The sequence below is a fragment of the Gossypium hirsutum genome, chromosome A06 (genome assembly GCF_007990345.1).
Source record: "Gossypium hirsutum isolate 1008001.06 chromosome A06, Gossypium_hirsutum_v2.1, whole genome shotgun sequence".
Classification (NCBI taxonomy): Eukaryota; Viridiplantae; Streptophyta; class Magnoliopsida; order Malvales; family Malvaceae; genus Gossypium; species Gossypium hirsutum.
Window position 1 is genome coordinate 124,703,323 of NC_053429.1, and position 21,577 is coordinate 124,724,899.

Genomic DNA, 21,577 nt, shown 5'->3' on the forward strand with positions numbered 1-21,577 from the left:
AAACGATCTAAAGTATATAAAATAATTTAAAAAAGATTAGTATCATTCAAGATAAAATAATATATTAAACTTTTTAAAAATAATATATAAACAATTCAAAATATATAATGTGTAAAAAAAATTTAAAATACATAATATATGAAAATATTAAAGTAAATAATGTATAAAAAATTGAAATGAGCGTTATATAAAAAGTTAAAATAGATAATAACAAAAAATGTAAAAAATAAATAAATAAATAGATTTTTAATAACAAGAGTAAAAAAACATATATAAGAAAAATAATAATGAAAATAAAATTAGTATATAAATAGAAATAGAAATATAATAATAGTAGAAATATAAATAGATAAATAAAAATTAGATAAATAATAATAGTATTAGAATAACAAAATAAATATAAATAGAAACATAATAATAATAGCAATAATATGTTAAATTAGTTAATTTGATAATAAAATAGCGAAAAAAAAGGATTAAATCGAGATTTGATCCATTTTTCTTCCTCCATCTTCAACTCATCTGACACTCGGTGAGAAAGAATTTCAACTTCAATGGGCAAAACCGCCCAATTCCATAAATCAATGAGAAAGGCGTTGCCCCGGTGAGGGTCATGTCAGACATTTGATAAGCATTGACTATAATTTCTCATGCCAATCTTTATGAGTCTCGATTATTTTCCCCACGATCCTTTTTTAGTTGCCTCTACTGCATCATTCGTTCTGGGGTGATATGGCGTTGAATCTTCAACAGACTGCAAACTTCTGATATCGTGCTATTGTCCAAATTTAGTGCACTATCAAATATGATTCTTTGTGGCATTCCATACTGACATATGATTTCATCTTTTCAAGAACTTGCTGATTGTTGACTTTGTGACATTAGCATATGAAGCAGCTACCACCCACTTGGTGAAGTAATCGACGACCACAAAGATGAATCAATACATGTTAGAAGCTTTTAGCGAAATCGGCCTAGTGGCATCCATGCCCACATAGAGAAAGGCCACGAATTCCACCGATTCCTTGTAAGGTAAGATCTGCTTCTCATCTTGTTCTACCATCCTTAATAAATCAAGTGATAAATTATAGTCTTGATCATCTTTAAAATCCTAAGGTTCCTTTGGCCACATAACTTGCTCAAAAGGAGGTTCTGAGTTAATAACAATGTCGCTTATAACATTGATATCTGGAGACCTGTTGCAGATATGAAGGAAAGATCCAAAGAACGAAATAATCTAAGAATAATTATTGGTATGATTATGAATGAAATGAAAGAATATTTGCTCAGAATGAGGCAAAAAGATGCATTTTATTGAAATGAAGATATTGGACATAAGTCTATTGCACAAGAGGATTCTTATCGCTCCTAGGCTTAAAGCAATAAGCGTGTTTTGAACATTACTCCAAATTAGCTCTAAAAATACAAGGATCTCTTCCATAGTCTCATTGTTCAAAACATTCCCAAGTATGCAAAGGTTTGGAAACTTTTCTTCCCCGGTTCCTTCTTCGGATATGTCATTCAGATTCCCCGATATTCTTTCCAAGATTTTGACTTGTTCGAGGCATCACAACTCTTTTGCCCTTACTTTCAAATATCGTATTTATTGTATTGTTAGAGCTATTAGACTCTGAGGAATCGTCGAACTTCATAATTCTCATTTCAATTAACCTTTTGACCAACTTTTTAAATGTAGTGTAGTTTTCGATTGAGTGTCCCGTTATTCCTGCATGGTACTCGTATTGAGCATTCGTATCATACCATTTTGGGAATGAAGGTTGCACGGGTTCCGAGTAGAACGGGGATACCACATGTGCATCAAACAGATTCTGACACAACTCTCTATATGTTATTAGGATGGGTGTGAACTGGAGCCTTTCTGTATTTGGCCTCGAGTTGGATTCTTGCCTTGAAAGGCCTTGATAGCTAGTGGTTACAGCTCTCAGCTGACCTACGTTTACCAATTTGGAGGGCATGCTCACGAAGTTCACTTTATTTTCCTTATTTCTCGGGGTTGACCTTTTAGCGATTTCTCCCGCATTTATCTTCCCACTTCTTACCGTATTTCAATCATTTCACTGGACATTACCATATCTGAAAAGCTCAGAGTAGTGCTTCCCAACATATGGTTAATGAACGGGGCTTCCAGAGTATTGATGAAAAGTATCGTGGTCTTCTTTTCCAGAAGAGGCGGCTAGACTTGTGTTGCTACCTCTCTCCATCTTTGGGCATATTTCCTGAAGTTCTCATTTTGCTTTTTTTCCATATTCTGTAGGGTGATTCTGTTGGGTGTCGTGTCTGTTACATGGCTATACTGCTTCATAAAAGCTTGTGCTAAGTCCTTTCATGAATTGATTTTAGCACGGCTCAATTGATTGTACCATTTAGCTGCTGACCCGATCAGACTGTCTTAGAAGTAGTGGATTAACATTCGGTCGTTATTAACATATCCTGTCATCCTTTGACGAAACATTATGATGTGAGCTTCAGGACAACTAGTCCATTGTACTTTTCAAACTCTGGAGTTTTAAATTTTGGCGAGAGTACTAGATCAGGGACCAAACTCAGATATTTGGCGTCAATCCCACAATAGTAGTCAACATTCTCCATTGCCTTAAATTTTTCCTCCAACCACCTATACTGATCCTCGAGTTGTTTTGGCAGTTCCATCTTCGCTTTTTCCATTTCGTCCAAATCAAGAACTACATGAGTGGTTGGATTGCCTCTCGGATTGGAGCCTAAGCCTATCGGGTAATCCACTGGTGAGGTACCGGCCTGATATTGCTGGGATTTGATTGCAATAGGTACACCTTGCGGACATGTCTGAGTATTTGTCGGGGTGAAACCCAGAAGGTAGAGAGCCTCCTTATTGTCCTCCCTAGCATTGATCATGGAGCTTTTTCCTTTTTCTAGCCCGTTAGTCAGCAATTGAGACAACTGATTCATCATATTCCTTTGGGACTCTAACACTTGGTCCATCATATCTTGCTGGATCTTTGCTAGTTGCTCCTGCATTTGCATTTGTAACTAGTCTTGCATCTCTCTTTGAAGTTGTTCAAGTCTTTCTAATCTTTGGTCCATATCTTTTGTCTTAACACGGGTACCGTAACGATGCTTGGTTGGTAAGTTTTTGTTGGTTTCCATATTAACTGGAATAATTTTAATTAATTAAGGGTCTTTTATGAACTCTAATGCATATGATGCGATGTAATGCAAATGCATAGGATGAATGCAAAAAAAAAAAAGAGAGGCGTTGATTTTGAATTTAATTTCATTAGAAAACTTTTCTAGAAAATGAATTTCGTTACATAAAATGGATTACATATGCGACATTACCGTCATAGTCCAAGTGAAGACATCGATTTTTTTCTTCATGTCCAGATGTTATGGTTGAAACTTGCGAATATTCCAAAAAAATGTCTCTATTATTTCCTTTTTACTTGATCTTGGCCGCAGTTCATTGTTCACTTATCCCCGTGATGCTCATTAGCTTCTTTAAGAAAGTTGAGGCGTGATGGCTCTTAAATAATCCTTGTTGGCTTGAATCCTCGGGCAATAAAACAAAATCTTGTTTTCCTCCGCGGACTATCATCCTTCCTTCGTTGTGTCTACTTAGACCATATCCGAACGGCTGTATTATATTTCATTTTATCAAGAAATCCATTTTTCCATGACAGCTGTTCTATTTAGCAATCGAATATGAATTAATACCTCTTTTTTATGATGATACAATGCAATGCAATCATAAACAAAACAAAGCACGTTAGCACAAGAGAAATAAACAACAGAATAAAACACCTAATTGGGTGACCACTAGGGTTTGGTTCGATTTTACCTAGGGTAGGCTTCTAGGACCGAGTTCAGATTCCTCGATCTTTACCCATTATAGGCTCATATGGACCGAGTTCAGTTCAGGGGAATACATTTCCCTATGGCCATGCGAAAATGAAAATCTCACGAAGACATAAGTACAGATGTATCCCGGAAGCAGTCCACTAGCCCATGCGGAGGTGAAAATCTCACGAAGGCGTAGTTTCTCACTTCCATTTAAGAGAGGTAAAATTGACCGATCATGCAATGCAATATGAATAAAAATACCGACACTCAAACCTACACAACAAATATAAATCATAATGATGAGGATCATAACAAAGACGGTGAAATACAAAGAAAAGATCTCTATGATGAAAATGCAATGTGATCGAAACAAAAGCAAATGCGCCAGCACAGAAGAAATAAACAAAACAGGGCACCTATCCAGGTGACCACTATGGTTTGGCGTGGCTCTACCTAGGGTGGGCTCTTAGGATTTTCTACATGTGGTTTGGTTCTAAAGTAGAGGTACCCGAACCGACAGATTCCTCGATCTTACCCATTATAGGCTCATACGGATCGAGTTCAGTTCAGGGGAATACATTTCCCTATGGATGCACGGCGATGAAAATCTCAGGAAGACATAGGTACGGATGTATCCTGAAAGCGATCCACTATCCTACACGAAGGTGAAAATCTCACGAAGGAATAGCTTTTCGCTCCTACTTAAAAGGGGTAAGACCAAGCGGTCCTTATGCAATATGATGCAAGAATACTCTACTAGACTCAAACCACAGAAATCATACGAGATAACACAAACAAATGCAATAAAAGGATCGTAATTTTTCAAATCGAGATTTTCAATTTTCAACAAAAGGACAAAAATTAACCAATTTGTGGCTTGACTCTCTAGTGTCCCCAGCGGAGTCGCCAAGCTGTCGAAACTATTTTTTTCATTTTGAAAAACGGGGATCGACACTTTAAAATGAAATATGGAGCCGCCACTTTTCTTTTTATTTTAGATTTGCCCCAAACTTTTGTTTTAAGTTCAATTAAGTCTTTTTGTTGTTTCGACTATTTATTTAAATTAATTAATTTTATTATTATTATTTTTACTATTATTTATTATCATTATTATTACTATTATTATTATTTTTTTACTATTATTATCATTATCATTATTACTATTATTATTATCATTTTTATTTTACTATTATTTATATTCATTATTATTATTATCATTTTTATTTTTATAATTTTTTTAAAATTGTTTTACCTAATATATATATTTATTTATTTATTTGCTTACTCTCATTTTTTTAAATTGAACCTCTTTTAGTTTCTATTTGCTTATTTATTATTGCTTTTTATTTAATTGGTTTGTTTTATTTTTTATTTATGTTGTTTTTACCTTTGCCCTTATTGTCATTGTTTATATTATCGCATTCATTATTATTATTTTGTTACACATGTTAGCACTGTGATTTATTATTACCGTTTTATGTTATCAATCATATTATGTCATTATCACAACAAATAATTTTGAAAAAAGGCAATATTCCGTGTTTGAAAATTTGAGAAATTATGTCCTAACTTACTGGGTTCTAATTTTTCATTTGACTCAAATGACCGAATATCGTTTTAAAATTAAAATGCATGAGTTTTGTAAATTTCAAATAAAGCTTATTCTCGGGAATTCGAGATGTTGTGTCCTAACTCACTAGATGTGACATTTTGTTATCTCGAGGTAAGGATTTTCAAAACAAGGCAACATTTTATGTTTGGGAATTCGAGAAATTGTGCTCTAACGTGCTGAGTTTCAATTTTCCGTTGACCAAATAACCAAATATCTTCTTAAATTTCAATGCATGAGTTTTAAGATGATCATGGTATCAAGGATTTGAAATGTTGTATCCTAACGTGCTGGATATAACATTTTATTCCTTCGGGATAAGAGAATCTTAATATTCAATTCGAGTTATTCAAATATTTTTAGGAGTTGTATTTCAAAATATTTTCAAATTTTTGACATTAGGACATTAATTAACCAATTAGGTACCAATTTTGGGCGTTACGATGGTGCTAATCCTTCCTCGTATGCAACCGACTCCCGAACCCGTTTACTTGAATTTTGTAGAACAAAATCTATATTTTAATAAAGCAAAATATTTTACAAGGTAATCCGATCACACCTAAAATAAAAAAGGATTGGTAGTGGCTTCATATTTCATATTGTAAACTTACAATAAATTTTTGAAGGTTTTTTATAGCCTTTTTTTTACAACTGATTTTTGCAAGTTTGCAGGTACGTGTGTGTACATGCCACTGACGTGGCGTGGTGGAGAGGCGCACGACGCGGAAGGGTGGTGTCCGGTGCGCGATGGAGGCATAGGCAGCAGGCGTGAGCACGAGCGGCGGCTTCTAGGATTTTCCCTTCTTTTTTTTTGCTGAAAATTTTTTAAGTTTTTGGGCTTGTAATTTTGGGCTAGGATTTAAGTTTTTGGGCCTGTTTGGGTTTTGTTGTATTTGGACTTAAAATTGGACTGTTTGTTTATTGAGTCTCGAGCTAAAATTGGGCCCTACAACTGTTCCTCTTTGCTCATTGTCGTGTAACGAGAATAAAGCAGGACTCTAAGGGGGACAATTTTGCCCAGTCTTGCCAAGTCAACTTCTTTGGTGCTCCTCTTTTTCAAGTAGCCTCGGTTGCAACTTCAGGAAGGTGAGACTTATATCTTCGATTGACTCTGCTAAAGTTTCAAGGAGAAGAGATTTTTAGCTTCGATTTGCTCCACTGGAACTTAAAGGGGATAAAATTTGGTAATCTTTAGTCTGCTCCACTGCAACTTCAAGGAGATAAAACTTGCTACTTCGACCTGCTCCACTGCAACTTCAGGATGATAAGGTTTGTGTATTTTGATCCGCTCCACTACTGTTTAGGGATATAAGATCTATAATTTTCCAGCCTGTTCCACTACTACTTAGGGAGATAAGGCTCGCCGTCTTCGATCTGCTCCATTACTGCTTAGGGAGATAAGATCTGAAATTTTCAGCCTATTCCCCTACTGCTTAGAGAGATAAGATCTGTAATTTTCAGTCTGTTCCCCTACTGCTTAGGGAGATAAAACTCACCGTCTTCGATCTGCTCCACTATTGCTTAGGGAGATAAGATCTGTAATTTTCAGCCTATTCCCCTACTGCTTAGGGAGATAAGGCTCACCGTCTTCAATCTGCTCCACTACTGCTTAGGGAGATAAGATCTGTAATTTTTAGCCTGTTCCCTTACTACTTAGGAAGATAAGGCTCACCGTCTTCAATCTGCTCCATTACTGCTTAGGGAGATAAGATCTGTAATTTTTAGCCGTTCCCCTACTACTTAGGGAGATTAGGCTCACCATCTTCGATCTGCTCCACTACTGCTTAGGGAGATAAGATTTGTAATTTTCAGCCTGTTCCTCTACTGCTTAGGGAGATAAGGCTCACCATTTTCGATCTGCTCCACTATTGCTTAGGGATATAAGATCTATAATTTTTTAGCCTGTTCCACTACTGCTTAGGGAGATAAGGCTTGTAGTCTTCGATTTGCTCCACTACTGCTTAGGGAGATAAGATCTGGAATTTTTAGTTTGTTCCCCTATTGCTTAGGGAGATAAGGCTCACCGTCTTCGATTTGCTCCACTACTACTTAGGGAGATAAGATCTACAATCTTTAGCCTACTCTACTACTTCTTAGGGAGGTAAGGCTCACCATCTTCGATTTTCTCCACTACTGGTTAGGGAGATAAGATCTGTAATTTTCACCCTGTTCCCCTACTGCTTAGGGAGATAAGGCTCACCGTCTTCGATCTGCTCCACTACTGCTTAGGGAGATAAGATCTACAATCTTTAGCCTACTCCACTACTGCTTAAGGAGATAAGGCTCATCTAAATTTATAACTTCAACCGATCTTGCTACATCATCCTCTAGGGCACATACTTGTAGAATCGATTTCATGGGCCTATGCTTATGCCTAATGATTAGGATGCCATGATCAGAATGAGTCAAATGCTTCTATGAATGATATTTGTATGAATGTAGAATGTCATGAGAATACCTTTTTAAACGTTTGGGTTATCATTGCTCATTATTCCAAGGTTCTGTCATTGATGTGTTACTTTGCCTTCTTTACTCAGCTTGGTATCTTTGACAGAAAATTCGAAGAAATAATCACCATTTGCTCAGCTGGTTTACTCTACTGCATCTTCAAGGAGATAAAATTTGTGGTTTCCTCTATCCATCCCACTGCAACTCAGGGGTATAGGATTTGTACCACCTTCACTCAATTGATCTGGGTAACATGACCAGATGTGTATGCAGGAATGTAGAATGTCATTTGTTCGAGAATGATCCCATTTTAATTATTCGTTGAGGTTGTATCACCGACGCAATATCTTGTCTCTTCGTTCAACTGATATCTTTGACAAAAAATCTGAATAGATAGTCACAATTTAGGCTATTCTTTCTCAAACATTTCCAACCCTTAGGTTTGGTGAGTTCTAAACAACAATCTTGTTTTAGGTTATTGTGCTATTTAGAAACTTTTTTAGAGTAATATGCATAACTTCTTTTGTGAAAGTATTATTAGTCCATTAATCATTATTTTAATGAAAAATGCTTGAAAAAGATTATCAAAATGGACAAGATGAAATTTTATTGAGAGCAAAGCTCGAAATGGAAAATTAATCAAGATAGCAAATTTTACTAAGGTACAAAATGAATAAGATGAAAACAGGTGCCCCAGATATCGCAGTATAAGCTTCTCTGCACAAAACTTCTCGAGGACCATTTGAATTCGTTATGTGCTTAGAAGACCTAAAGTACTTTGTTGATGTCCCAAGATGTAGCATCCTCCCTTCTTGTCAATTCAATGAAGACAAGACTACCGCATGCCCCACCTTTGATCAAAATTTGAGGTGCTGTTTTTTGGGTTTTCAACTCAAAACCTTTTTGGTCTCTAGGTGCCATTTGCGGGTTTTCACCTTGGCCTCTCATTTTCTTTTTTTTTTCAAAGCGCCTTTTACGGGTTTTCGCATTGGCCTCTCCTCCCTTTTTTAGGTGAAGTATTTCTTGACTGAATTTGAATTTACAGGATTAGACAAAAAATTTTAACATCCCTCTCGGTCAAAATCAGCGCTCCTCTGGAAAAGGCCTTCTTTACCACGTAAGGTCCTTTCCAATTTGGCGTCCATTTCCCTCTGAAATGCTTTTATATGGGGATGATATTTTTCAATACGAGATCTCCTTCATGGAATTCTTTAGGGCAACCCTTCTTGTCAAAAGCTCGCACCATGTATAGCTTTTAAGTTAATCACATCGAGATTTGATCTATTTTGCTTCATCTATCTTTAGCTCAGCTGACACTCGGTGAGAAAAAATTTCGAATTTAATGGGCAAAACCACCCCATTCCATGAATCAATGAGAAAGGCGATGCCCCGATGAGGGTCTTGACAGACATTTGATAAGCATTGACAGTAATTTCTCATACCAATCTTTATGAGTCTTGATTATTTTCCCCACAATCTTTTTTTAGTTGCTTTTAATGTACTATTCGTTTTGGGGTGATATGGCGTTGAATCTTCAACAGACTGCAGACTTTTGATATCGTGCTATTGTCCAAATTTAGTGCATCGTCAAATATGATTCTTTGTGGCATTCCATACTGACATATGATTTCATCTTTTTAAGAACTTGCTGATTGCCAACTTTGTGACATTAGCATATGAAGCAGCTACCACCCGCTTGGTGAAGTAATCGATGACCACAAAGATGAATCAATACATGTTAGAAACTTTTAGCGAAATCGGCCCAGTGGCATCCATGCCCCACATAGAGAAAAGCCACGAATTCCACCGATTCCCTGTAAGGTAAGATCTATTTCTCAACTTGTTCTACCATCCTTAATAAATCAGGAGATAAACTACAGTCTTGATCATCTTTAAAGTCCTAAGGTTCCTCTGGCCACATAACTTGCTCAAAAGGAGGTTCTGAGTTAATAACAGTGTCGTTCATAACATTGATATCTGGAGACCTGTTGCAGAGATGAAGGAAAGATCTAAAGAACAAAAGAATCTAAGAATAATTATTTGTATGGTATGATCACGAATGAAATGAAAGAGAAAAGAACATTTGTTCAGAATGAGGTAAAAAAATGCACTTTATTTGAGATAAAGACGTTGGACATAAGTCTATTTCACAAAAGGCTTCTTATCGCTCCTAGGCTTAGAGCAATAAACGTATTTTGAACATTACTCCGAATTAGCTCTAAAAATACAGGGATCTCTTCCACGGTCCCATTGTTCAAAACACTCTCAAGTATGCAAGGGTTTGAAAATTTTTATTCCCCGGTTCCCTCTTCGAATATGTCATTCAGATTCCTCGATATTCCTTCCAGGCTTTTGACTGTATTTACTGTATTGTCAAAGCTATTAGGTTCTGAGGAATCGTCGAACTTCACAATTCTTATTTCAATGAACCTTTCAACCAACTTTTTAAATGTAGTGCAGTTTTCGGTTGAGTGTCTCATTATTCCCGCATGGTACTCGCATTGAGCATTTGCATCATACCATTTCGGGAATGGAGGTTGCACGGGTTCTGAGTAGAACGGGGATACCACATGTGCGTCAAACAGATTTTGATACAACTCTCTATATGTTATTGGGATGAGTGTGAACTGGAGCCTTTCTGTATTTGGCCTCGAGTTGGATTCTTGCCTTGAAATGCCTTGATAGCTAGTGGTTACAGCCCTCGGCTGGCCTACGTTTACCAATTTGGAGGGCATGCTCACAATGTTCACTTCATTTTCCTTATTTTTCAAGGTTGACCTTTTAGCGCTTTCTCCTGCATCTATCTTCTCACTTCTTACCGTATTTTCAATTATTTCACCGGACATTACCATATCTGAAAAGCTCAGAGTAATGCTTCCCAACATATGGTTAATGAACGGGGCTTCCAGAGTATTGATGAAAAGCATCATGGTTTCCTTTTCCAGAAGAGGCCTTGATGGGTGTGATCGGTCTAACCCGAAGGCCCGCCCCAAATGTGGGAGGGTTTGGGCAAAAATATAGGCCCAAAAAATGGGCTTGGACAAAAAAAAGGCCCGTTTAAAAAAATGGCTGAGCCTCGGGTAAGACATTTTTGGCCCGAGCCCGGCCCAAATTCATTAAATGACAAAAAAACTATTTTTTTAATATTATTTTCTTATTATTTTTTTCCTATTTTGCTACTATTTTACTATTATGTTGTTACTATTTTGTTGTTATTGTTTGGATATTGTATAAAACTTATTTTATTGTTAATTTTTTTATTACTTTAAAGACATTTTTTAATTTTATTATTATTTTAGAGGTATTTGCTTGTTAAGTTACATCTATTTTAGTGCTATTTAAGTGTACATATTTTTTAAAATTTATTTTTAATTCGTTGAGAAATATATATTTTGATATTTTTAGTATTTTTGATGGTTTATACATATTTTAAAATAATATAAAAATTAATATGGGCGGGCCAAGTCAGGCTTAGGTTTTAACATTTTTATTCGGGTCGGGCTTGGGCAAAATTTTAAGCCTATTTTTTGGGTCAGGCAGGGCCTGAGCCTAGTAAATAGGCCTAAATTTTTAGTTGGGCCGGGCCCGAACCCGACCCATGCACACCTCTAATGGTTAGTAGTTTTCAAAAATTCATGGAAGCATTTTCCTAAAAAGTAAGACATGGTTTTTCTTTTTTTGTGTTTTTAAGAAAAGCTCGTGTTAGTATTTTAATCGCTGTTAATTATTTGAGTTAATTAATAATACAATGAAATTAAATTATGCTAAATTGAAATATTTGTTAACATCAAATTTTCGATTTAAATTTGGATAATCTCTTCCCTTGATAAAAAAAATAGAGATCAAATTTCAATTTGAGCATAGAGGGACCAAAACCATAAATTTCCCTATATATACATCGTTAAAATATGTCATAAATTCTTGTATTCTTCATAAATTTGAGATTTAATCTTTATGCTTTTATTTTTAGAAATTTAATCCCTTTACTTTCAAATTTTAAAATTCAGGTCCAAATATTAACAGTGTTAAATTTATTTTGTTAAATAGGTTTAGTATTTTTTTTTGTAAATTACATGGCCACTAAATAAATATTTCTTTTATTTCAAAACATTACACTAGCAAATTTAATAAAAGAATTTAACAGCGTTAACAGTTGAATCTAAATTATAAAATCTAAAATGTTTTAATTAAATTCTTAAAACTAAAAATATGAAATTTAAATTCCAAATTTATATAATAATAAAAAATACATGGAGCTATGGCATGTTTTAACTATGCATACATATTTGCATGTGATTTATGTCCATGTTTTGAAGTTGAAATTGTAACAAAAAGACCCTACTTCAAAACATAAACATATATCCCCTTTATTTAAAAAAAAAGCTAGAAACAGTAAATATTATAGTAAAATTATCATAAAGGATTTTATATTAAAAGTTAGATTACATTTTATTTTTTATTTAAAAAATAGATAAATTAATTCTTGTACGTTAGATCAAAGAGTAAATTGGTTATTCGATTAAAAATTTCATACTACTAAAAAATGGTCCCTATATGGCACTATGGGTTATACGTGGCATATCACGTGTCATTGTTTACTTATTCTGTTAGCCTTATCAATTTTTTAATAGTAGAAATGATGAAAATTTTAATAGAAAGAACCACTTTATTTTTTTATCTAAGTAAAGATTAAATTATTCGTTTGTTTAGTACAAGCAGGGACGTAGCTAAGGGGGGCTGGCATGGGCCCTAGCCCCCCTAAAATGTAAAATTATATTTTAGACCCTTAAATTTTTAAAAAATTTAAATTAGTAAAGGTAAAATTTCACTTTGCCCCCTTAAAATTATAAAAATTCGATTTAATCCTTTACAAATTATAAAGATATAAACTATAAAAAATTAAAATTTCATTTCTGACTTCACCTCCGAGTACAAGAAGTAAAATACAATCAGACAATTAATACAAAGACTTTCATGGTATTTATACCTAAGTATTATCTAAAAATTCAAACAAAATTTATAATATGAAAGTTCTTACTACTCTTGAACACACATATATAAAAGAACAAAGAAGTAATATAAATATTCAAGAGATATAGTTTCGTTTCATTTCCTTTTTCCTTTTCTTTTCTACTAACAAAGCTATCCAAAGGGTTAAGAACTATGGAAGAAAGGATTAGGCTGAGAGCTGGTCAAAAAAATAAAAAATAAAAAATAGAATAAAATAAAAAGAACTCCATGATTGTGGTTTACGGGAAAATGATGCCAACAGTCAAACCCTGGTGGCATTAGCCACTGCTGCTATCTTCTTTGGGAGTTGTACCTTGTCAGCACCCACAAATTTGTCCACTTGCCTTCCCTCTTTTATGAAAAAGAATGTTGGTGTAGCACTTATCTCCCATGATGTACTGAACTCCTGCATTATGGCAACAAATAGCTAATCATAGTTATCAAGATTTGAGGAATAAAAATGGGGTTTCATCGTACAAAATTATGAAAGATTTTGAAAAGTTATAATCATGTTTTAGCAGTGTTGAAATTTGAGATTTAATCTCATTATATAATTTGGTGTAAATTGATAACACGGTTGATTGTTGTCATTAACATAATTTGGCATAATTCGATATGTTTACCTAATTATGTTATTAGTAGGTCCAAGAAAGCTCTATGTCATTACTATCAGCAAGTCGTAGTTAACACCGTTAACAATTTGAATTTACTATATAAAAGCAGGGTCAATAAAAGCCAATAAAGTATATTATAGAGACCCTTATATTAAGAGTTGAATTATATTTTGCTTCCTCTACTCAAAAAATAAGTAAATTAGCCCTTATACGTTAGATTAAAGAGTAAATTAATTATTCTGTTAAAAAATTTATCCATTTTTACTCTTAAAAACTAATCCCTATATGTCAGCGTGAGGTACACATGACACATTAATGTCATTGTTTGGTTATTTTGTCAGCATGTCAATTTTTAATAGTAAAAATGAATGAACTTTTTAACAAAAAAGATCATTTTGCTCTTTAATCTAATATACGAAATTAATTTACTCATTTTTTAAGTAGGAGGCAAAATGCAATTTGAGACTTATTGCAGGGACCTCCATGGTATTTTTTTCGAATAAAGCCTTAATTGTGCTAATAAGGTTGAAGTCTAAGGACATTGACTGTCTAAATTCAAGTTTCACCTTATAAAAAACTATGTGTGAGTTTGTTATACTTAAACCTCAGCCTATTTCACATGCCTATGACTCAAGATCTTGTGAGCCCAAACTATCGAGACCACATATTTGAAATAGATAGGACATTTGTCATTCACATGTCAGATATATTTATTCCCCAATCATGATAGGCCAAACATTAAGACCTACCTAAAACAATCTACGACGACAAGATATTAATAGACCAATTAGCTTACAAGGGGGTTTGGAATCAATACGTGAGCGACACATGGTACCTTGGGAACTATTAGAGAGAACCCAATAAAGGATTTCAAGCACCAAGAAAAGGGGTCAAGACTCCCTCTCACCTAACTAGACTCCAACTCTCTCCTTTCCTCCCGAATCTTCTCTTAACGTCCACATTCAGAGAATTAATCAATTTAATGCTTATAATGATTGATTCTAATTGTATAAATGTAGAGGATCAAATTATGTTAAATTAAAGTAAAATAATTATCTTATAAAATTAAACAGGATTAATAGTAGTGGGACTAAAACCATAATTAGACCTCTAAAGAAAGGGAAAAAAAAGTGATTTTCACTTACTGCAAGTGTATCGACATCCACAGTAAGGAACATGAGAGAAGGATATTTATCTGCAAGTTCACCGTAGGTTGGTGCTATCGATCTACAAGGACCTGACCATGGTGTACTGAAATTTGCAACTAGCTGTTGGAAAATTCAAGAGAAAAATTAGACCATGATAAAAGTGAGTAGAAATTCAAGTGGCTCTAAATGGTAAATCATTGCATTATCAATAGTACTTTCCAAGTTCACCATTAGCATGCACATATCAATGGATCCATCAATTCAAGTATGTATGCATGGCATAATTTTAGACATGGTGGATCAAATGACGTAAATGAAGGTAAAAGTATCATTGAGGCCCTTGTACTAAGAGATGGATTGCATTTTGCTTTCTCTACTAAAAAAATGGACAAATTAGATTCAAAGAGCAAGCTGATCATTCTGTTGAAAATTCCATCCATTTCTATTGTTAATAACGTATAAGGACCAATTTTTAACACTAGAAATGAATGAAATTCTCAATAGAATGATCAGTTTGCCCTTTGAACGTACAGGGATTAAATTATCAATTTTTTTAGTAAAAGGGGCAAAATGTAATATGACTCCTAGTATAAAGGCCTCCTTGGTACTTTTGCTTGTAAATGGCATTATGGAACTTACTATCTTTCCATCTCTGGTTGCCTCTGTTAGTTTTTCCTCCCAGCTCTGTATGGTAGTTATAATGTGAACGTTTTTGCTGGTAAGCTCCGAATACAATTCCTCATCGTCCTTCGAGTCTCCGTACAGACACTTGAAGATTCGCAAGAACTGCGTGCCACAATCAATTCAACAAGGATCATGGACCATATATATATATGCATATGTATGTATATACACACCATATTTACCATCAACAAGAACACCTAACAAATGAGTAACATATAGGAGAAGAAACATATATAGGTTGGTACACTATTTGAAACAATGCCTATAAGAAATCAAAGGCATATGCTATCAACTGCAGGCCTATTTAGCCATGACTTTTCTTCTAACATATTTACCACCAGCATGTATATATATATATGTAGGTATGCATGTATGTATGTATACACACCATATTTTCCATCAGCAAGAACACCTAACAATGAGAGTACCGTATGGGAGAAGAAACATGTATAGGTTGGTACACTAATTAAAACAATGCCTCTAAGAAATCAAAGGCATTACTATGAACTGCAGGCCTATTTAGCAATGACTTTTGTCTTAACATCTTCATCGATATACCATTGCAGGGTGCACTCGATGGGATCGTTGCTGTTTCGGAACTCGGGATTGTTCAACTTACATGCACTTAATGAAGGTTTATCTTTGCTACATTATCCAGGTAAAAATTGATTGATTAAAATGAATGAAACAAATAAGAGGAGAGAAAAGCAACACTCTTTTTCAAAGGACATTTCATGTTTAGAAGCTTTTCAGAAGTGGCTGAAGCCTGTAAAAATGTGGGGAAAAAAAGGCACCAGAATTTTACACCAGAAGCATTCTCTATTTATTTGATTGTAGACTGTTTTTTTAAAGGACTCACCTTGCTCCAACAATGTCCCATTTGCCCAACTGAACCTTATTTATGAAGTTACAGCAGGCCCCTGCAAATACGATAAAGATTACTCGATTTTTCTTGAAATGTGATTATGGTAATTGTTTGCCCTGATCCATTTAATGTAAAAATATACGAGTAAAAACTCATACAAAGGATGAGACGAGGCGGATGATGGATTTAGTAATATCCGTCCTGTTCCATCACTATCCTATGAACAAAAAAAAAAGAACTCTGCTATGAACCCTGCAAATCTCTTGATATAGCCTATCATTTTTTTTTACTAGAGAACATTTGATTTAGAGTTCCCTCTCTTCATAGAAAATTGTCCAAAAAAACCCATTCTCATTCAATATGCCACCTAATGAAAATGGGAGCTGTTTTTTTCATTCTCCAATGGAGAATTTAAGGATGAAAAATCAACATGAACATGATTGAAATTGATTACATTTATGAATAAAAAAAAACAAAAGAAAGCGAGCATTTACCTTGGGATCCTTTCGGATTTGATGTTCTTTGTAATCAAAGCATTTTGAATAAAATCATGTGATTACAACCGGGAAAAGTGAGAAAAAAAGAAAAGAAAAAAAAGAAAGAAAATTGGAGCAAATAACGAGAAATAGAAATAAAAACAATGGATGTGAAGCGAGAATATAGGATTTTGAGTTCATTTTAAGGAAATAACTAACACCTAAATTTAGCATTGTGTTAAATAATTATGTCTATTTTTCATCACTTAGTCCATTGAAATAAAATCTGTAGTTATATATAGATAGAGTTGCTCTAGGCATTGTTGTTAATGTGGAAAGACGCAAGTTCAGGTGCGTTGAAGTGCATTATCCTCTTATTTATGGATTAAGAAGGGATCATGGATAGTTTTAAATATTATGTAAAAAAATCCAGATATAATCAAAATTTATAAGTAGATTGTTCAAAAAAAATTGTAGCTATATATATAAATTATGAATATATTTTGAATTGGGTTAAATGGGTTATATATGCCAAAAAAAATTTGTTAATTGTTTAAATAAGTCGATTCTTTTGAAAATTTAGGAAAATAAATCATTTTTGGAGATAATGTGTAACAGCTCGTCAAGCTCGCTCAGTTGAAAGCGTTTTCTGAAAATTCCAAAAAAACGCGTCCAACTGAACGCGCTTTCCCTGACATGTAAAAATAATCAAAAGACCAGAATACTCATATATAGAAATAAAGAAATAAACTAAAAGGATGATTTTAACTTTATTCAAAATAATTTTAGCCATTCAATCAAAATAGATGTTTTTAAACCTTAGATTTTGTATTTTTTTACCTTATTAAAATAAAACTAATAACACCCAATTATTTTCACTGTATAATTGAAGTCTTAGGGTGAAAATATTTTGGATAATCTTTACTTTCAATTTTTTTTTGAGAAAATAATTAAAATGGAAAGCAAGAGATTAAAGTTATTAAGATTAATCAATTTGGGAATCAGGTATTTGTTTGTCTTAAATCTGAAACCCTAATACTTTATTACACAGTGAAAGGAAAAAATGTGTATTATTGGTTTTATTTTTATAAGGTAAGATGAATACAAAATCAAAGGCTTATAGCTACAATCATTTTAGTTGTCATGATTCTCATTTTAAAAGTTCTTACTATAGTTGCCGAGTGTATATTGTTATGTACTTAATTGCAATGAATATGAACTTTTTATACTTGATTGATAGCATTGATGAACAGCTTGTAAGTCAAAAGTTCATGAAATTTTCCCAGAAAATGAAGGGAAAAAAAAAACTTATTCTCCCAAAGATTTTTTTTTTCTTTTTAGACAAACAACATTAAAGACTAGAGAATTTGAACAATTTAATCCAAAAGAGAACATGTTTTTTGCTTTGTTGCAAATCATGGTGCTTGGATGTTTGATTCAGCCTCCGAGGACGTACGGTTTTTGGATTCGGATTGTCGAACGTCTTCTATCATTCTAATGGCTTCGTCCATTGTCGGACGCATGTCCGGTGTTTTCGCCACGCATGTTAGTGCAATCTGTAGCATTTGCACCATTTCCTCTTGGAAAGTTTGGAACCGTAACAACTCCACGTCGAATACTTCGGCGGTCCATTCTTCCCGCACGACAGAACGGACCCATCTTGGAAGATCAACCACGTCGTCTTGCCCCGAAGGTTGGAGGGGAGCTTTTGCAGTCAGCATTTCTAAAAGGAGGACACCGAAGCTGTACACGTCAGACTTTTGAGTTATTTTGCGTGTTTCAATCACCTCTGGAGCTCTGTATCCAACTATACGAGACGTGCTTAAAGGAGCATTCATTAGAGGGGTCAAGCCAACATCAGAAACACAAGCCTCGAGTTCATCGCTGAGGAGGACATTTGAGGACTTAATGTTACCATGGGTGAATTTACCGCCACCTTCCGTATGAATGTTCGCAATCCCTCTAGCAGTTCCGAGAGCAATCTTCATTCTTGTATCCCAATCCAATGGAGTTCTCTCCGAAGTCCTATTCCCTGCCATAGTTGGAAACACATAAATAAGCCTAAAAACATAAACAAATTCACAAACAACAAGTTTACTTGTACATAAAGGTAAATAAATTCACATACCATGCAAGAGTGCGAACAAGCTACCGGCCGGCATGTAATTGTAGACCAACAGCTTCTCGTCCTTTGAATAGTAATAAGCACGAAGCGGTACCACATTTGGGTGTCGACCGACCCTATTGACGACTTCCATTTGTTGTTCAAACTCCTTTTTACCGACAGCAACTTCCTTCAATCTTTTCACCACTACTTGTGTCCCTTCCTCTAAAGCAGCTTTATACGTTGTTCCGTAACTTCCTTTACCGAGAACTTCGGCCGAAGCCTTCAACAAATCCTCGAGATCAAAGTTATATGAACACCCTTCGAAGAAGAACAGTTTATTTTTTTCGGCTTCTTGAACCCCACTTCCAAAATCATTTGGCTTGTCATTTTGAGAGATTTTACTCTTCAACATACCATTACTCCCACTATGTTTCCTCTTCAAACAACTTATAAAGATCACTGCTAACAATAAGAACACAAATGCTAACCCCCCTCCTACAATAGCAATGATAGGCCCAACACCTAGTTTGTTCTTTGATGTAGCATGTTGGTTTTGAGAACCCGTTTTCGGGCTCGGAAAATCAGTTAAAGGGGAAGGTGAAGGGGAGATCACGGACTCGGAACAAGGCTTTAAATGTTCCGAACCACATAACAACGGATTCCCAATGAATGAAGAAGGAAACCTTTTAAAAGAACTTGGAATAGAACCACTCAAGTTATTGAAACTAAAGTTCAAAACTTTAACACTAGGAAGATCAACATTTGGTATAGTACCAGATATGGAGTTGTAAGAAAAATCCACAATTCTCAACCTTGGAGAAAAAGTAACAGGGAACTTACTAGACAAGTTGTTATGTTGAAGGAACAAGCATTGTAAAGAAGGAATAGAAGGTATATCAGAAGGAAGACTACCATTAATGTTATTAGACCTAAGGCTAAGTACCTTCAAAGCTTTAAGTTTACCAATGGTGTTGCTTGGAATTGTACCGTAAAGTCCGACACCGGGAAGCCGAACAGCGATCACATCGGTTCCATTAGTATTACAAGTTATCCCCACCCAAGATGTACAAACTGGTGTTGCTAAATTCCAATTCAGTTTCTTCACATGTGGGACTCCATTAGCAAACTCAAGTAAAGCTTGCTTATCAGAGTCCAAATCTGCCACAACTTGAACAAATTTTTGTTGAGGCAATAACACAAACACAAAGAAGGCAATGAAAGGATTGAACTTCATTGGAAGACTCGACTAGTTTTTTTTTTCTTCTTCAGCTTTTTTCCTGGTTTCAGAGAAAAAGATACAACATAATGTGGGCTAGCTCATAAACTACAACACATTAACATAAAAGATACAAAATTTAAAGCATTTTACAAGTTTTAAAAATAGGGTCTTTCATATTTTTTTTAAAAAAAAAAGCAAAAAAAAAAAAAGAATCCAATGGCCAAAAAAGAAAAAAAAAAGCATCATCATAAAGAAAAAGCAAAAGTTTTTCAAAGCATTATATTCTTTTGTTCACTAAAGAGAAAGGCTTTGTTACACTGTACTCAAAAAGTAAATCTCTTTAGCTCTTTGGCAATATAGGTGTCACCAACTTATGGTATACATATAATTAATTTCCTTGACTTTTGTATGTAAGCTGAGGGCTAGAACATTAAAGAGACAAACCATTGCTTTAGCTGTTAATACCCTTCTCTTGCAAAAGTAAATAGCTTGATCTGAATGTATATTTACCTGAGGAAATATAATGACCACCACTTGTGGAGGAGATCAGTTACCCCTAATAGTAATTTATATGTAAATATATGTGTATATATATTGTGAATGTATTTTTGGAGATGGATACTAATTTTGGTTCCAAAAAAAAGGTATTAATGGAAGAAAGATTAGGTGTTTAGCTAAGAGCTCAAGATCTAAGTTAGCTGTTGTGTCCATTACTAGCTTTTGAGATGATATCCAGGTTGGTACATGGAGTGGACTGCATAGCGAATTCATTAAAAAGAATTTTGAACAATAATAGGTTTTTGCCTTGAAAAATATGGTGGTCAAATATGAAATAACCTCTCTACATGCAATATACACATATATATATATCCCTTTCACTAAGCTAGTTTTGTTTTTTTTGTTGATACTGATAGGCAGAGTCCAAAGAAAAGGGATGGCAATGTTAACTCCAAAGTTGATTCATCCGAAATATTATATTAAAGGGATAATATGTATGGAGACACTTAAACTTGACAATTTGTACCTATTTGATAAGAATTTTTTTTTTGGATGTAACCAATACTAAAACTTGGAAAGCAACTTATGTATCTTACTAACACCGATAAAACATGCTGATGTGGCACTAACAACTAATAGTATAGTGACATGTGGTAGTCTAATATTTTGACACAAAAATTTTAAAAAAAATATTTTTAAAATTTTTTTTGTCACATATCAAAATATAAAGCTACCACATGTTATCATGCTATTGGTCGTCAATGCAACACCAGTGTATTTTAACAGTGTTAGTTAGGTACCTAAAAAAGATACCAAGTTAACTTACCATTTTCAAGTTTAGACTTACGATTTTCAAGTTTAGGTACTAGTTAAGCCCAAAAAAAATATAAGTACTAAATAAGTACAAGTTGCTAAGTTCAAGCACTTTTGTATATATTAAGCCAAAAATAATTTAATCAACTTTATAAATTTTTAATTTTTTTAATTTATATAAATTTTAATAATTTATTTAATTAAAATAAAATAAAAAATTAAATTAAAAATAATATTTTAATTGATTCG

General features: G+C 34.1%; 2 protein-coding genes across 2 annotated transcripts; both read right to left on the reverse strand.

Moving 5' to 3' along the window:
- Positions 1-12,888: 12,888 nt before the first annotated feature.
- On the reverse strand, positions 12,889-16,839 carry LOC107937687 (thioredoxin H4-1). The gene is made up of 5 exons (XM_016870625.2): positions 16,710-16,839; positions 16,210-16,270; positions 15,306-15,452; positions 14,664-14,786; positions 12,889-13,310 (listed from the first exon to the last, which is right to left on the reverse strand). The coding sequence occupies exons 2-5, from the start codon at positions 16,228-16,230 to the stop codon at positions 13,167-13,169; spliced, it is 435 nt and encodes a 144-aa protein (XP_016726114.1). The 5' UTR covers positions 16,231-16,270; positions 16,710-16,839; the 3' UTR covers positions 12,889-13,166.
- A 1,061-nt stretch (positions 16,840-17,900) lies between these two features.
- LOC107937694 (probable inactive receptor kinase At5g58300) lies at positions 17,901-20,849 on the reverse strand. The gene is made up of 3 exons (XM_016870637.2): positions 20,528-20,849; positions 18,820-20,075; positions 17,901-18,723 (listed from the first exon to the last, which is right to left on the reverse strand). Exons 2-3 carry the CDS (start codon positions 20,030-20,032, stop codon positions 18,107-18,109), a joined length of 1,830 nt encoding a protein of 609 aa, XP_016726126.2. The 5' UTR covers positions 20,033-20,075; positions 20,528-20,849; the 3' UTR covers positions 17,901-18,106.
- Between the last annotated feature and the right edge of the window lie 728 nt (positions 20,850-21,577).

Coding starts and splice junctions, on each gene's coding strand:
- LOC107937694 (XM_016870637.2), bottom strand. CDS start 20,032: ATGAAGTTCAATCCTTTCATTGCCTTCTTTGTGTTTGTGTTATTGCCT. Junction 18,724..18,819: donor CTTGTTCGCACTCTTGCATG/GTATGTGAATTT, acceptor CAACTATGGCAG/GGAATAGGACTTCGGAGAGA.
- LOC107937687 (XM_016870625.2), bottom strand. CDS start 16,230: ATGGGACATTGTTGGAGCAAG. Junction 14,787..15,305: donor CAACCAGAGATGGAAAGATA/GTAAGTTCCATA, acceptor ATTTTCCAACAG/CTAGTTGCAAATTTCAGTAC. Junction 13,311..14,663: donor TGGATGTCGATACACTTGCA/GTAAGTGAAAAT, acceptor GCCATAATGCAG/GAGTTCAGTACATCATGGGA.